This window comes from Lissotriton vulgaris, chromosome 8, assembly GCF_964263255.1.
Source record: "Lissotriton vulgaris chromosome 8, aLisVul1.2, whole genome shotgun sequence".
NCBI classification, from domain to species: domain Eukaryota; kingdom Metazoa; phylum Chordata; class Amphibia; order Caudata; family Salamandridae; genus Lissotriton; species Lissotriton vulgaris.
The window spans coordinates 1,565,022,107-1,565,039,678 of NC_141696.1; the positions used below are offsets into that span (position 1 = coordinate 1,565,022,107).

Sequence of the window (17,572 nt, forward strand, 5' to 3'; positions counted from 1 at the left end):
GTTGACACCAAGCGGAAAGGGGTGAGTTTATTTTGGAAGCACTCTCGTAACGTCTAACTGGGGATTGGCAGAGAAATGAACAATTAAAGTTTTAGCGGTTTAGTCAAGTCACATTGATAGCATTTAAAAGGTGTGTGAAGCTGTGCCTTGAACTGTCTCAGGAAGAAGAACATGAGTGGGCACTGGAGAAATTTGAAGTGTTAATTAAACATCGTAAACGTTGTTTTTAATGAAAACACTATTTTCTACTGCGCCATGCGATGTGCACGAGATATTAACTGTCAATTCAAATCTTGATGATGTGCGTGAGAAACACTCGAGGTTTACCTTTGCTCCTGAGCACTTTGTGACGTTTTTGGGAATATGCTTCATCTTCACGTTTTAAAGCAACGCTGTGCGGAGAGCCACTCGGTGCAACGTAGGAAACGTGACACCATTTTGTGAAATGAGTCTACTTGTTCATTGTCACCATGGGAACTATTTTTCAAGGAGATTCTCTTTCTCCTTAAATTATTTTGTATTTCTGTTTTCCCTCTTGTGATGTTATTTTAATTCCATCCCTGTGTTACAGATTTCTTTATATTTGTATAATATTTCTGTGCTTTGTTTTTTCCCTTTAGGTTTATTGTTTTCCATTATTAAAGGGAGAGGATAATGTAGTATCCTTGCACTATGCTCATTTAATATAGAATGTTCTTGCTATGATGCGCAGTGGAATGTTGGGAGTCTGTGGGCTGAGGCCGCCAGTTGGCTTGGGGCTGAGCATCTTGCAGGATGTTCCTGTTGGGGTCTTTACCGTTTATACCATCTTATCTACCTAACTTCTAATAAACCACTTATCTACATCTACTGTGTGAGGACGTGATTACTACAGAATTACAGGTCCCAACATCAGTACGGAAGCCTTCAAAGAACCTGTCCTAAGAAATCCAGAAGAGGGAGTATTACGAAGTAGAAGACACCAGGGACAGGTAAGTGAACTCTTTACTTCCACCTCCAGCGCTCTGTCGTCATTCTACAGGTCACTCACCAACTTTCTATGGTAGCCTCACGGTCAACCGTAGGGTTATACCAATAGGGGACAAGGAGGAGGGGTGAGAAGGAATAAAAAGGGCATTTCCAATACTTTTACTACATTTTATTACAGGAAGAATAATAATTACAAGGACATTAAACTGGTGAAAGATAAGAGAATACAACAGGGAGCTTCCAGGCCAATTGCATTTAACCCCCAAGAGGTAAGTGAGCCCTTGAGCTAGAATGGCCAGGGCCAACCAAATGCTATGTAACCCACATTCTCTGCATGGGAAAAGAAATCTGTGAAAGAAACCTAACCTGATAACTCCAGAAAGGAAGGGCTTCCAGCACCCTTTCCATTAAAACCAATATGAATAATTCATTCCTTGCAAGGTCGGGATGACCAATCCAAGTATCAAGGGATATGAACATCATAGTCCATCCTTGAAACAGGAACATGCTTCAACCAGAGTGACCACCAAGGTTCACCTAAAGTACAGTGCCTGTGGAAATGGAAGGATGGCAATTAACGGATCAATTAATCAAGAGTATTTGTAAAGCGCGCTACTCACCCGCTAGGGTCTCAAGGCGCTGGGGGGAGTTGGGGGTGGGGGGGTGGTCCCAGCGTAGAGGGCGTTCCCGTAGTCCAGACGGCTGGTGACGAGGGCCTGGGTGACCGTTTTCCTGGTTCCATTGGGGATCCAGCGGAAGATCTTACGGAGCATGCGGAGAGTGCTGAAGTGGGAGGAGGTAACGGCATTAACTTGCTTGGCCATCGTGAGGGAGGAGTCAAGGATGAAGCCCAGGTTGCGTGCGTGGTCCGTTGGCTTGGGTGGGGGGCCCAGAGCAAGGGGCCACCAGGAGTCGTCCCAGGCGAAGATGGATGGGCCGAGGATGAGTACTTCCGTCTTGTCTGAGTTCAGTTTCAGGCGGCTGAGCTTCATCCAGTCTGCGATGTCTTTCATTCCGTCCTGGAAGCTGTCTCTGGCGGAGGTGGGGTCGTTGGTGAGGGAGAGGATCAGTTGGGTATCGACGGCGTAGGAGATGATGTTGAGGTTTTGCTTGCGCGCGATGTCTGCGAGGGAGCTCATGTAGACGTTGAAGAGGGTGGGGCTGAGCGAGGAGCCTTGAGGTACGCTGCAGATGATCTTGGTGGCTTCTGCGAGGAAGGGCGGGAGACAGACTCTTTGGGTTTTGTCGGAGAGGAAGGAGGTGATACATTCCAGAGCCTTTCCTTGGATCCCGGCGTTTGGCAGAATCATAACTCAAGTGTAAACCAAAACGCAACACCCTTAAATATACTCTGTATACACACATGGATAAACGGAACTGAAAAACCAAACCTCAGAATACAATATAGTATCAAGATAGATATTGCACCTTCAATGAAACACCTTGGGTGACTAGAATCAAGATAATGCTTCCTGCTAAAAGTATCCTAACAGGCTGGTATTATGTAATGAAACCTACAAGAAAATGACACCCTGCTAGTAGCAGGCACTTACGACAACACTTGGCCTAGATGGTCAACATGAATAAAATAAGCCATGTCCCTGAAAATGACCCAACAAGGGAACCCAGTTGGAATAACTGTCCACAAGACATATGAGCCAAAATCTAACCTGACCGTTAGGCAGACAAAGGCCCATACAGACATATTCAGATCTCGAAGAACAATGAAACGCCAGATCAATATGATTCCTTAAAACGCTACAAGGTACAGAAATGAACAACTGCCTGGTAGAGAAAGAATATTACCAAAGAACATCCAGCCTCCCTGCAGGAAGTGCATGACTATCAAAAATAAGGAAAAAAACAGAGGGTCGGTAAAGCAAAGAAGGATCAAAAAAGAACCATCCGCTCTGAAAAAATACAAATCTTTCCAACCATGTAAGGCACGGCCCTAAAAAAACGAAATATAACTATTCAGACACTGCATCCAGTGCTTAATTTGAGGCGGTGGTTTCCAGTGCTAAGCACCAGCACTTCATTTTCAGCATCGGCACATATTACAGTCTGCCACTTTGCAGCTAGTTTAGAGACGAGTACAAAAAAGTTGTTTTTAAATTCAATATACATAAAAAATTACTATTACCTGCTGCCAAAGCCATTCTTATAGCTTTGGGGGCCTGGACTAGTCTATATTGTCACATTTGCAGAAGTGTGATGGCTAGTAGTTGAGTTGGTGTTGTCATGGGCAGCGCTGGCAGGAGCAAGGGGTGATACAAGCTGCAGTGACCTCCTGACGAGGGCTCTGGCACTGGCTGCATCTCAGATTATCTCAGATGAGAGCTCACGGGACAATCATGTTACAAATGGGAACATAAGAATAAACATCACCTCCAAAATAGAGCAAACAAAGACGGTAAGTATTCAGAAGAACACACGCCAGACACCCTGAGCTTGCCAGACGTCCTCCAGCAAAAAGGAGTACAAGTCCATGGAGCAGAATCTCATGAGCAGACAAAGAACTCAACACATATCAAGACTGATGATCCCCCTCACCAGGAATCAGAACCTAAAAATTAACCAACACAAAAGCAATCCGTGCACAACCGAAAATCTAGGAAAAAACACAACGCTAAAGTAGCGAAAAGGTCTTCATAGGCCCAAATCAGAGTCTAAAATTTCCCTGAAGTGGAAATTCAGAGCATTCGCAATCACGAAGGGCTCTGCAGCCACACCGTAAAACAGTCCGCTGATGCCGACCGGCACCGACCTAAACACTCAAATGGCCCAACTGCCATGGAGGACAAATCCACCGGCACAGCTCCACTCACCTTCCTGATTTGATTTGATTTTGAGTTACCCGAAGGCGTCAAGACGCTGTAGATCACCATCCAAAAAGAGAGTCCACTAGTATTGCTGATTCAAGAGATATCTACACACAGAATAACCAAGTCTTAAGAGCGTTCCTAAAGGGCATGAGCTGGGGATGGCCTTCACGTTTTTTGCAAGAGTGTTCCAGAGTTTGCTGGCGGCAATAGCAAATCCTCTATCGCCCCATCTCTTTCTTATGGTTACGGTATGTTAAGCTGTAGATTAGATGATGAGCAAAGGTGTCTGCCGGGGGAATACCAGCTAAACATGGATTTTAGGGCGATAGTAAGCCTTATATACCATACAGAGAGATTTGAAGCTGATGTTTTTATTAATTGTGAGCCAGTGAAGGGTGTCCAAGCCCTTAGCAGCCGACTGCCTTCTAGGAATGTCCAGAACCAGTCTTGCCAGTGCATTCTGTACCACCTGGTGTTTATGCTCCGTACATTTGTTTGAGTCCAGGAAGAGTGAGTTGAAGTAATCGAGTCTGGACATTACCAGGGCAAGAGTGAGCTGTTTGCGTGCAGGCTGCTGGATGAGTGGGAAGATTTTCTTCAGCATCCTTATGAATTTATAATCCAGGTGCAGGTTATGATAGTACGATTAGTTTGTGCATTGAAGTTGAGTTCAGGGTCCATCAATACTCCAAGGTTCTTGGCCCTTTTTCCAGAGTAGGACAAGTTCCTAAAGAATGAGGCCGACAGCTGCTATTCCAGCTTGACCACCCTGGGCCAAAAATCATCACTTGCGTCTTATCCCCATTCAGCTTTGAAAAGTTACATGACATCCATTCTGCCACTTTAGTCATGCAACATAGAATGTTCTCAGCTAACAAGCATGAATTCTTACGGAGTGACACCATAATCTGAGTGTCATCTGCATACAACACAACCTCTATTCCAAAGGAATGGATAATAGAAGCTAGGTGTGCCACATAAAGGTTAAAAAGTGTGGGGTTTAGAGAAGAGCCCTGCAGCACTCCCCTGGGCAGGGAGAAGGATTCAGAGTAGAAGCGCTGAAGCTTCACCTTCACCTTTTGAGATCGTTACCCTAGAAAGGAGGACAGGAGGGCTAAGGCTTGATGTGAGATGCCCAGCCCTTGGAGTTTGTAACAGCAGAGTGAGAGAGTTGGTATAAAGCACTGCAGACAGATCCAGGAGTATTAGCAGCAGTCCCTGTCCCTCATCCACTCGGCTTCTGATACTGTCCGCAGCTGAAAGTATTGCGGTTTCTGTACCATGATGTTTTCTGAAGCCAAACTGGGAGTCATTGAACCAGTGTTGCTGTTCAGCGGTGACCATCAGATGGATATTGAGATGCATTTCCTAATCTTTATCAGCTATCCTTTGGGCTAAGGAAAGATGAAGTGTGACACAGGGGCAAGGACAGCTGACTCAGGGGCTCGTTTTTCGATCCCCCCCCACGGGCAGCAGCTCAGCTAAGTATCATATGACCCTGGGCAATAGCTCACTCTCCCGATGGCCCCCAGCACCTTGAGACCCTTAGGGGTTATTAGTTTTCTATTTACGAATACTGGATTTATTAAGAGCTTCCATGAAGATTCGCTTCCTCTGCTATGCTGCTTTTCTACCACCAACCCGATTCCGGACGTAGAATTATTTTGCTCTCCTACCACTATGTACAGAGCTGTGCTGCATAGCTTGATGCATGCTTTTCAAGTAACAATACAACCACCCCACACAAACAAACACACAGAGGCATATGCATGTCTGAGTCAGGAAGCAGAGACTTCAAATAATAACCCAACTAAGCACTGTGTGTGAATTAATGTAGCTTTCCTAGTCTTTGTACATTTATTACAGATGAAGTGGAATTGTGAATTGTGAAAGTAGCAAAATGGTAGTTGGCTGTGAGTTCAGAGGTGAAACATATGCTTGGTGGGTAATGACAACCTCCCTAAAAGTGCCTACAGCAACCGAGCTGATGGCGTAAAGCCCACCTCCTCAATCAATGTCTTTGAGGTGTAGTAGTAAATGCCCTGAGTTTGCTATGCATCTAGGTGTACATACGCCATTCTCTGAGTGATGGATGCCCACCTGGCTGTTCTGGTGCCGGCTCTTCAATCACAGCAGTGGTGGGGTCACTGTAGCAAAGCATCAGGTACTCGTCCACCTCCTTGTCACGAAGAAGCTCTGTGCCCGATCCATCAGCATTGATGATAAACAACCTGAGGAGCACGTTCACAAAAGACACATGGTGAACATCTGGAAATGGTCAAGGACACATCAGAATAGATAGTCATGGCCCTTCAACCTTTCAGGCTCGTGAAATGGGTCATTTATAAGGTCGATTGATACCTGCAAATGGACTGTGAGAACATTCTCATACTATGTGGCGTGGGTCACTGAGGAGGGAAGACAAACAATCAAGGAAAGGACAAATCACTGCTTGCCATGGGCCTCGGTACTTGGTCTGCTTTTAACTATAATGTCCCTGACACCTAAAGTTTTTTCAGGGAATTTCAAAGGATTTTTAAATGCTAATTTCTACCTATAACGTCTATGAAACCTATGGTTTTCTCAGTAAATTTCAAAGGTCTTTTAAATGCTAATTTCTAACTATGCCTACAGGGGTAGGACTTGTGCAGAAAGAGGAAGAAAGGTGCAGAAAGAAGCAAGAGAAAGGCAGAATGAACCAACAGCGGTGTAGGAAGAGGCTGTGTTGCAAAGTCATCCTGTGCCCCCCCCCCCCCAACTTTTTGCTGACTGGTCCTGCAGGTAACTGACTCTGACTAACCAGGCCGGGAGCCAGTGCTATACTGAAAGACACTTAGAATACAGTGAAAACACTTACATACACTAGGGTACACTATGGGTTGGGTTAGCCCTGGGTTTGGCATGACCTCCCATGTAAGGCCCTAGTACATAATAGGGCAAGTAGACTACATCTAACTCAGAGGTGCAGAAAGAGGCAAGAGCAGTGCAGAAAGAGGCAAGAGAGGTGCAGAAAGGGGCAACCGAGGTACAGAAATTGACAGGAGGGGTGCAGAAAGAAGGAAGAGAAGTGCTAAAAGAGACAAGTGAATTGGTGAAAGAAGCAACAGAGCTGTAGAAAGAAGCAAGAGAAGGGCAGAATGAGGCAAGTGAGGTGCAGAGAGAAGCTAAGGCAGCATAAAAAAGAACCAACAGAGGTGCAAAAAGAGGCAAGATAGGTGCAGAAAAATGTAGGAGAGGTGCACAAAGAGGCAAGAGAGGAACAGAAAGAGGCAAGAGGGGTGCAGAAAGAAGGAAGAGAAGTGCAGAAAGAAGCCACAGAGGAGCTGAAAAAGGAGCGAACAGTGCAGAAAGATTAAGAGAAGTACAGAAAAAAGCAACAGAGGTACAGAAAAAGCCAAGAGGTGCAGAAACAGGCAGGAAAGGTGCATAAAGAGGGAACAGGGGTTCAGAAGAGGCAAGAGGAGTACAGAAAGAAAAAATAGGAGTGCAGAAAGAGGCAAGAGGGGTGCAGAAAGAGGCAAGAACAGTGCAGAAAGTAGCAACAGAGGTGCAAAAAGACCCAAGAGGGGTGCAGAAAGAGGTAGGAGAGTTGTACAAAGAGGCAAGAGAGGTACAGAAAAAGGCAGGAGGGTGCAGAAAGAAGAAAGAGAAGTGCAGAAAGAGGCAGGAGAATTGCTGAAATAAGCAACAGAGGTGTAGAAAGAAGCATGAGGAGTGCAGAAAGAGCGAACAGAGGTGCTGAAAGAGGTGCAAAGGGTGCAGAAAGAGCAAGAGAAGTGTAGAAAGAGGCAAGAGAGGTACAGAAAGAGTCAAGAGAGGTGTAGAAACAGGCATGAAAGGTGCAGAACGAGAGAACAGGGGTACAGAAAGAAGCAACAGAGGTGCAGAAATGGAAAAGAGGGATGCAAAAAGAGGCAAGAGATCTGCGGAAAAAGCAACAGAGGTGCTGGAAGAGGCAGAAAGAGGCAAGAGTTCTGCAGAAAAAATGCAACAAAGGTGCTGAAAGAGGCAAGTGAGGTGCAGAAAGAAGCAAGAGAGGTGCAGAAAAAGGCAATAGCAGTGCAGAAAGAAGCAACAGAGGTGCGGAAAGAGGCAAGTGGGGTACAGAAAGAGGAGAGAGAAGTGCAAAAAGAAGCAAAAGAGTTGCTCAAAGAGGCAAAAGGGATGCAGAAATAAGCAAGAGGGATAAAGAAAGAGGCAAGAGCAGTGCAGAAAGAACCAAGGGAAGTGCAGAAAGAAGCATCAGGTGCAGAAGGAGGCGAAGTGCAGAAAGAGGTAAGAGTGGTGCAGGAAGAGGGCAGAGATGTGTAGAAAGAGGCAAGAGGGTTACACAAAGAGCGAAGAGGGATGCAGAAAGAAGCAACAGGGGTGCAGGAAGAAGCTAGTCAAGTGCAAAGTGCAGAAAGAGGCAATAGAGGTGCAGAAAGAGGCAAGAGAGGAGCAGAAACAGGTTAGAGAAGTACAGCAAAAAGTCAAGAGAATTGCTGAAAGGAGCAACAGAGGTGAAGAAAAAAGCAAGAGAAGTGCAGAAAGACGCAAGTGAGATGCAGAAACAGGCAAGAAAGGTACAGAAAGAGGGAAGAGAAGTACAGAAAAGGGCAACAGGGGTGCAGAAATAAGCAAGACAAGTGCAGAAAGAAGCATGGCAAGTGCAGAATGAAGCAACAGAGGTGCAGAAGGAGGCAAGAGAATTGCAGAAAGAGGCAAGATAGTTGTAGAAACAGGCAAAATAGGTACAGCAAGAGGGAGCAGAGGTGCAGACTAAGGCAAGAGAGGTATAGAAGCAGGTAAAGGGGTGCAGAAAGAGGCAAGAGGGGTGCCAAAATTTGCAAGCGAGGTGCAAAAAGAAGCAAGAGCAGAGCAAAATAACCAAGAGGTGCAAAAAGAGGCAAGTGAAGTGCAGAAGGCGGCAAGGGAACTGCAGAAAGAGGCAAGACGGTTACAGAAAGAGGCAAAGGGGGTGCAGAAAGAAGAAACAGGTAGGCAGACTGAGGCAAGAGGTGAAGAAAGAGGGAAATGGGGTGCAGAAAAAGGCAAGAGGGATGCAGAAGTTTGGAGCAAAGGTGTAGGAAGAAGCCAGAGCAGTGCAGAAAGAGGCAACGGAGGTGCAGAAAGAGGCAAGAGGGGTACAGAAGGAGGCAAGTGAAGTACAGAATGAAGCAAAAGAGGTGCAGAAAGAACCAACAAAGTTGGAAAAAGAGGCAAGAGGGGTGCAGAAAGGGGTAGGAGAGATGCACAAAGAGGGAAGAGGGATACAGAAAAAGACAGGAGGGGTACACAAAGAGGAAGAGAACTGTAGACAGAAGCAATAGAGGTGCTGAAAGAGGCACAAAGAGTGCATAGAGACAAGACGGGCAAAGAAATAAGTAACAGAGGTACAGGAAAAGGCAAGAGTGTTGCAGAAAGAGGGAAGTGAGGTGTAGAAAGAGGCAAGAGAGTTGCACAAAGAGGGAAGAAAGGTACAGAAACAAGCAAACAGGGTGCAGAAAGAAGCAAGAGAGGTGCAGAAAGAGGCAAAAGAAGTGCAGAAAGAGGCAAGTGAAGTGCAGAAGGAGGCACGAGAACTGCAGAAGGAGGCAAGAGAGGTGCATAAAGAGGCAAGTGAGGTGCAGAAAGAAGCAAGATAAGTGCAAAAAGAAGCAACAGAAATGCAGAAAGAGGGTAAAGGGCTGGCAAGAGAGGCAAGAGGAGTGCAGAAAGAAGCAAGACAGGTGCATAAAGAAACAAAAGAAGTGCAGAATGAAGGAACAGAGGTGCAGAAAGAGGCAAATGGGGTGCAGAAAGACATAAGAGGGTACACAAAAAGGCAAGAGAGGTTCAGAAAGAGGAAAGAAAGGTGCAGAAAGAGGGAACAGGGGTTCAGAAGAGGCAAGAGGAGTACAGAAAGAAAAAAGAGGAGTGCAGAAAGAGGCAAGAGGGGTGCAGAAAGAGGCAAGAACAGTGCAGAAAGTAGCACCAGAGGAGCAAAAAGAGCCAAGAGGGGTGCAGAAAGAGGTAGGAGAGTTGTACAAAGAGGCAAGAGAGGTACAGAAAAAGGCAGGAGGGTGCAGAAAGAAGAAAGAGAAGTGCAGAAAGAGGCAGGAGAATTGCTGAAATAAGCAACGGAGGTGTAGAAAGAAGCATGAGGAGTGCAGAAAGAACAAACAGAGGTGCTGAAAGAGGCGCAAAGGGTGCAGAAAGAGCAAGAGAAGTGTAGAAAGAGGCAAGAGAGGTACAGAAAGAGGCAAGAGAGGTGTAGAAACAGGCATAAAAGGTGCAGAACGAGGGAACAGGGGTGCAGAAAGAAGCAACAGAGGTGCAGAAATGGAAAAGAGGGATGCAAAAAGAGGCAAGAGATCTGCGGAAAAAGCAACAAAGGTGCTGATAGAGGCAAGTGACGTGCAGAAAGAAGCAATCGAGGTGCAGAAAGAGGCAATAGCAGTGCAGAAAGAAGCAACAGAGGTGGGGAAAGAGGCAAGTGGGGCACGAAAAGAGGAGAGAGAAGTGCAAAAAGAAGCAAAAGAGTTGCTCAAAGAGGCAAAAGGGATGCAGAAAGAAGCAAGAGGGATGAAGAAAGAGGCAAGAGCAGTGCAGAAAGAACCAAGGGAAGTGCAGAAAGAAGCAACAGGTGCAGAAGGAGGCGAAGTGCAGAAAGAGGTAAGAGTGGTGCAGGAAGAGGGCAGAGATGTGTAGAAAGAGGCAAGAGGGTTGCACAAAGAGCAAAGAGGGATGCAGAAAGAAGCAACAGGGGTGCAGAAAGAAGCTAGTGAAGTGCAAAGTGCAGAAAGAGGCAATAGAGGTGCAGAAAGAGGCAAGAGAGGAGCAGAAACAGGTTAGAGAAGTACAGAAAAAGTCAAGAGAATTGCTGAAAGGAGCAACAGAGGTGTAGAAAAAAGCAAGAGAAGTGCAGAAAGACGCAAGTGAGATGCAGAAACAGGCAAGAAAGGTACAGAAAGAGGGAAGAGAAGTGCAGAAAAAGGCAACAGGGGTGCAGAAAGAAGCAAGACAGGTGCAGAAAGAAGCATGGCAAGTGCAGAATGAAGCAACAGAGGTGCAGAAGGAGGCAAGAGAATTGCAGAAAGACGCAAGATAGTTGCAGAAACAGGCAAAATGGGTACAGAAAGAGGGAGCAGAGGTGCAGACTAAGGCAAGAGAGGTATAGAAACAGGTAAAAGGGGTGCAGAAAGAGGCAAGAGGGATGCCAAAATTTGCAAGCGAGGTGCAGAAAGAAGCAATAGCACGGCAGAATAACCAAGAGGTGCAAAAAGAGGCAAGTGAAGTGCAGAAGGCGGCAAGGGAACTTCAGAAAGAGGCAAGACGGTTACAGAAAGGGGGTGCAGAAAGAGGAAACAGGTAGGCAGACTGAGGCAAGAGGTGAAGAAAGAGGGAAATGGGGTGCAGAAGTTTGGAGCAAAGGTGTAGGAAGAAGCCAGAGCAGTGCAGAAAGAGGCAACGGAGGTGCAGAAAGAGGCAAGAGGGGTACAGAAGGAGGCAAGTGAAGTACAGAATGAGGCAAAAGAGGTGCAGAAAGAACCAACAAAGTTGGAAAAAGAGGCAAGAGGGGTGCAGAAAGGGGTAGGAGAGATGCACAAAGAGGGAAGAGGGATATAGAAAAAGACAGGAGGGGTACACAAAGAGGAAGAGAACTGTAGACAGAAGCAATAGAGGTGCTGAAAGAGGCACAAAGAGTGCATAGAGACAAGACGGGCAAAGAAATAAGTAACAGAGGTACAGAAAGAGGCAAGAGTGTTGCAGAAAGAGGGAAGTGAGGTGTAGAAAGAGGCAAGAGAGTTGCACAAAGAGGGAAGAAAGGTACAGAAACAAGCAAACAGGGTGCAGAAAGAAGCAAGAGGGGTGCAGAAAGAGGCATAAGAAGTGCAGAAGGAGGCAAGTGAAGTGCAGAAGGAGGCAAGAGAACTGCAGAAGGAGGCAAGAGAGGTGCAGAAAGAGGCAAGTGAGGTGCAAAAAGAAGCAAGATAAGTGCAAAAAGAAGCAACAGAAATGCAGAAAGAGGGTAGAGGGCTGGCAAGAGAGGCAAGAGGAGTGCAGAAAGAAGCAAGACAGGTGCATAAAGAAACAAAAGAAGTGCAGAATAAAGGAACAGAGGTGCAGAAAGAGGCAAATGGGGTGCAGAAAGACATGAGGGGTACACAAAAAGGCAAGAGAGGTTCAGAAAGAGGAAAGAAAGGTGCAGAAAGAGGCAAGAGGGGTACAGAAAGAAGCAAATGAGTCACAGAAAGTGGCAACAGAGGTGCAGAAAGAGGCACGAGAGGTGCCGAAAATAGAAGGGATTTGCGCAAGAGGCAACAGAAGTCCAGAAAAAGAAAGAAATGTGCAGAAATAAGCAACAGAAATGCAGAAAGAGGCAAGAGAGGTGCAGAAGGAAGAGTGGCTTGCACACCATTAGTACCAATGTATTACCCACATTTAGCAATAAGTAACAAGTGATCATTCTTGGTTTGCAAAGTGCCTTCCACCACGCTGTAACACTTGTCACTGCATTTTTGGGACGTTTGAGCTAGAAACAAGGCTTTTTTTGTACAAATCTGCGGATTAGGGAGCAGATGATAGATTAAGTGGCTAATGCGAAAAATGTATAATTGTGCAAAGGTCGGTGCAGCCAAACAGTTGCATCATTCCAGTGGCCCTGTTCATATCTCTGACTAGGTCCAGAGGTGCTATTCAGTGATTCCTTCTTTTTGTATCTCATTGAGTTCATAGTTGAGCTTCTATGAAAATGAGGAAGACTAAACCTGAGGTTACCAATCCACAACACAGACTACGAAACCACATAATTACTCTCTGTTGGACTTGGCCTTCTCCCCTAAAATTGTTCGCTTTTGACCCCCTTGACTAGGATGTCTCCCCCATGGTGGGAAACCTGTATAGGCCATGTGTGATAGGAGTTACCCTGTTTTAAAAATGTAATGTCATGCAATGGCGTGAGCACTTGTCAATTTCCCCCATTGTAAAATGCACCCTGGTAAAATGTTGTGTTTTTAAAATGGCTGCCATGGCTGTGCGTTGTGCCACCTGACTGCAGGAGGTTAGCAGTCTAATTGTTAGGTACCCAGCCACCCCTGCATTTGGAGGGAGAGCCTGGCACCCAGGGTGCTCTACTCCTCACTCTGTGCCAGTTAGAACTATTTCGCCTGTCTGAGGTGGGTTAGCGGTCTAGTTGTCTGGTACCCAGCAATCCCAGCATTTGGAGGGACCTTCTAGAAGCTTCCAGCCTTTCTGGTACAGGGAGAGCAGTAGAGATGTGATGAGCAGAGACAGAGCTGGGACAGGAATGTGAGGGGACCTGCTGCAAGGGGATACCTCCACTTGGGCCTGTGTGCTGGACCCTGCACCCATCTGAAAGCCCTCTACTGTCCCGAGGGCTTGTAATACCCCACTTCAGGAGTTCAGGCTGCCGTGTGGGAGGAGGGCCACGCTGCAGTGGGGATGGTGAAAGCCTACCACCCTGCTTTGATAATGCCCCCACTACCTGCTGATCTGGCCCAGTAGTGCTACTGCTCTGTCCCCCGGGCCTCTGAGGAAGGAAGGCCCCCCTAGGTCCCTGGGGCTGCCGGGACCCTGTGCTACGCAAGCGCTGCGCCAAGAAGCGCCGAGAAGGGAAGGAGTGTTGTGTACTGGACCCCCCAGGAGGTGAGAAGAGTTACCCTGGGAACCCTGGATGTGTTACTGGGACTGTCCGCCCCCCCTTGCGCTGTGTGCATGGAAGCGCTGGCCTGCAGAAGACTGCTTGTGTCCCTAGAGTGCTGTGACCAAGACTGCCCTGCTGATTGCCTGTCAAGCGCTATAATCTGGAAAGCGCTGTGCTGCAGAAGCGCTGTATGGAGAGGATTGTACCCCCAAGGAGCTGTGCTGTGAGGAGCTGCCTGTTAAGCGCTATAACTTCAAAGCACTGGAGAAGTGCTGCTGGCCCTTTGAGCCCCAGGGCCCTGAAAGCTGTGTGGCCCGAGAGAGGAGCTGAGCGCCGTCAATAGCGCTGTGGGTGCCTACCCCATGTGTTTGCGCCCTTTTGCGGAGTGAATAGCGCCGCGGGAGCCCACCCCGCGTGTAGGCGCACTTATGGCATGTTTAAAATAATTACCAGAAGGGTGCCTGGCCTACCGCAAAGGGAGGAGCCCCGGAGTAGCCCGGTGAGTGGGGCCCTATTCAAACTGTGTGAGGGGGTGGAGAGGGCAACGGGGCACAGGGTCGGTGTCCGCCCCCCCCCCCCCCCCCCTCCCATGACTTGGAATATTAGAGACCTTGGATGGTAAACATACCCTGAACTGGACAACAGCCTGAAGTGCAAACTGGTGTAGTCTGGTTGTCAATGCTGTGCCCCCCAAGGAATCATTAAAAGCCCAAGAGCTAGGGCCAAGACTTAGGTTAATGCTGGGTTGATGTTGAGGCCGATGGTTTCGCACCCAGTGTGCTTATGAACTAGTGTTAATGCCCCTGTTAATGGTGGGCATCCCCATGCGTTATACTGCTGAGGCCGACTGCCCCTCTAGGGAAGTGTTAGTCGCCCGAAAAGATATTTAGGGTTGCCCTAATGAAATGTTTATTCCTGCCCAGTGACCCGGTTATAGGAAGTGTTTGATTGGTTGTGACCGGTTACTACCGTTACTGATGCCAATGTATATTGATGTTTCCCGCCCGCTAGGTGATCCTACGCTGATTCCAGGCCATTATACAAATAAGGTTGTGGGGCTTCTGCAGATGTTATTTACCTGCCTAAGTGAGCCTAATGTACGCACAGGTGAGGTGCTCAATGTGTTGGATGCCCATGGTATTGCTCAGGAATAATGCGCCAGTGTTGACATGCTTATGGTTAAATGCCTAATGTCACACCGTAATGTGTATGCCTAAGGTTTTATTGCATACAAGGTGCCTACTTACCTGATGAGATGGTCATCTCCCTGGCCTAAGGTGATGAGACCGATATCTAATGTTGATGCCCTCATGCTTTCATGCAGGTCCCGGGCTGAGTAGTTATCCAGTACCGGTTGATTCCAGATATGCTGTTGAGGCCGTATGTTTACTGAGTTTGTGCCTAAAGTTGGATGGCCACATATTTAGGCATTACAAGTTCTGCCCAGTGCTTTATTCCCACAGGATGAGGGTGGAGTAAAACCTTGATGTGTCCTTTTACTGCAGGTGTCCTGCCCCTGTGCTGGCCTGACGTGTCATTCCAGGCCCCGGTTTACATCCCGTGTTTATGAGAAAACCTGCTGCTTTATTACAGGTGCTCCTGTCTGTTGGGATTTGCTGTGATGCCATGAAGTTTTCCTTTACAGGGGTCGTGTTGGAGTTATTCTGCATGGGGTATCCTGATGCTAATGTTGTACTTTGTAGTTACAGTCTACTGCTAAGTATGAGAGCCTGAGTTGGCCCCACCAGGTTTAATGACAAGTTTATTCACCTTCTTTATTTCAGCCACGGACCTACAGACTCAGCCCTTACTTCCCATGTAAATAATCCCCCATTGATACACTTGGCTCTGGTGCCAGTTGGCGCCGTGTTGTGATACCACTGTTGATGCTAAACTAGGTTGGAGATACTAAACTACTTACTGATTTTCCAACTCAAACTGGTGTCCTGACTCTTCTGTGGTGTGCCTGGTGTGTTGTCTGTGGGTACTGCGTGAGTGCTTCACATGTCCTCCGAAGTTTGGCCTGCCCGCTTGGTTCCATGCTACCCCCTTGGAGATTTGGGTAACCCCATTTCTTACACTCTCCATACACATAATCTCACTCTACATATTTCCTATAAAAATAAATACCACATACTTTCTATCCACATAATTTCACTGCACAATTTACCACATAATTTCACTACACACAATGTACATCCACTCCACTCCCAAAATCATTAGTAAAAAACGTTTACCTCTACAACGCCAATAGCTCTATCTCTTGCAAATGCAAAATCTATTACATTGGAAACACTTCTTTAACTAGCAGTCGCGTTTCAGAGTGGTGGAGAAAGGGTGCTGGGCCTCCGACCAGCGCTCAGGAATTCTGCCACGTAGGACTTACAAGAGGTACCAGGAGGGCTTCTTGGCCCCCAAAGTGCCTCAGGAGTAAATTGGACTTCATCCCCCACCCTGTAGTCTGCCATGTGGTGTATTTGCAGAGTGGTAGAGAAAGGGGGGCTTGGCCTCGGAAGAGGTCCTAGCAATCCCACTGTGTGGGACTTACTGGAGGTAAAAAGAGGGGTAGTTGGCCCCCGAGGACATCCTTGGGTGCCAACTACCCCTCCTATTACCACCAGCAGGATTGCTAAGTTCTCATAGCAGGCCATGCCCCCGCTGCCCACCACTCTGCCAACGCGCTCCCTCAGGACGTGCTCTTGGATGGGGATTGAAGTCCCCTCCGCTGCTGGGAGTGCTTAGGGGCCAACTAGCCTACCTCTTACCTCTAGCAAGCCCCACACAGTGGGATTGCTGAGAGGTGGACACAGGCCATGCCCCCTTTTTCCACCACTCTGCAAACGCGCCTCCTGCCGCGCTCTTGGTTGGGGAATGAAGTCACCCTTCCTCCTGAGGGTCCCTGAGGGCCAACTAGCCCTCCTGTTACCTCTAGTAAGCCGCATACAACTGGATTGCGGAGAGAGCTCAAAGGCCACGCCCCCTTTTCACACCACTCTGCAAACGCGACTCCTGGTGCACTGCTGCTCGGGGGATGAAGTCCACTTTAGTCTTGAAGTCCTCAGGATACAAGAGGACCTTATCACCCCACCAGCAATGACCAAGAGCCCCGTTTGCAGACTGGTGTAAAAAGGGGCATGACCTGGACCACCACCCAGCAATCCCACTGTTTGGGGCTTACTGGAGGTACCTGGTGGTCTAGTTGGCCCCCAGGGACCTTCCGGAATGAAGGGGACTCCATCCCCCAACTTAGAACACGCCAGGGGGCACGTTTGCAGAGTGGTGCAGGGAGGGGGCGGGACCTCCGGCGAGATGTTGGCTTTTTTTTAGCATTTTTAGAAGGGGGCTGTGTGTCCCCCCTTCTTTTAGTATTTTGTGGGCCCTGGGGACCCCATGTTACAGAGACTTTTTAACAAAAACCGTAAGAGGCCCCCCTCCCATGACCAATTTCGGCACCGGGGACCCCATCTCCCAGGGTATGGCCACATATGTATTTCTTTATTTTTAATCATTTTTATGGAGGGGGGCTGCATGGCCCCACTCCTGAGGCCATTCTGGGCCCCGGGGACACCATCCCCGGGGCTTTGCCTTGTTCTTTTTTTATCCCCAAATAATTTATTTCGGTAGGGAGGCCGCATGACCCCCTTCCCTGGGCCACTTTTAGCCCTGGGGACCCCATCCCCCGGGGCCTGGCCTCCTCTTTGTTTTAAAAAAAAATGTGCATGCGGCCCCCCCTCTACTGGGCCACTTCTGGCCCCGGGGACCCCACGCCGGGGCCGTATCTCATGTTGGGGACCATGGGGGGAGCCCCAATGCCCCTACGGTCCCTGCTGGATCCCCGCCTCCTGCGGGAGCTGGCACTGCTCTTGGGCAAAGGGAGCAGCTCCCTTTGCCCAAAAGCAATTTTGCTTTGCTTGTTGGAAGCGAGAGCAGGTCTCCTGCTCTCGCTTCCAAGAAGTAAAGCTGAGTTTGCAATGCAGGGCGGGAGCCGCATAGCTCCCGCCCTGTCATTGCAAACGGCAATGTCCCGGGGTTGGGCACCCCGGGACATTGCAGGAGCCGGCCCTGGGAGGTGGCAGTCCCAAGGGCCATTGAGGGCTCCAGAAGGGGGGCCGCGCGGCCCCCTCCCAACTAATTTAAGCCCCATTGAGGT

General features: G+C 48.1%; 1 protein-coding gene across 1 annotated transcript in view; it reads right to left on the reverse strand.

Annotated features, from left to right (window-relative positions):
* The window catches only part of SPAG17 (sperm associated antigen 17), a 1,900,597-nt gene that overhangs the window by 424,287 nt on the left and 1,458,738 nt on the right, over positions 1-17,572 (reverse strand). The window contains exon 36 of the mRNA XM_086935838.1: positions 5,895-6,025. Coding sequence (XP_086791964.1) covers positions 5,895-6,025 — 131 coding nt within the window. The remainder of the gene's footprint in view (positions 1-5,894; positions 6,026-17,572) is intronic.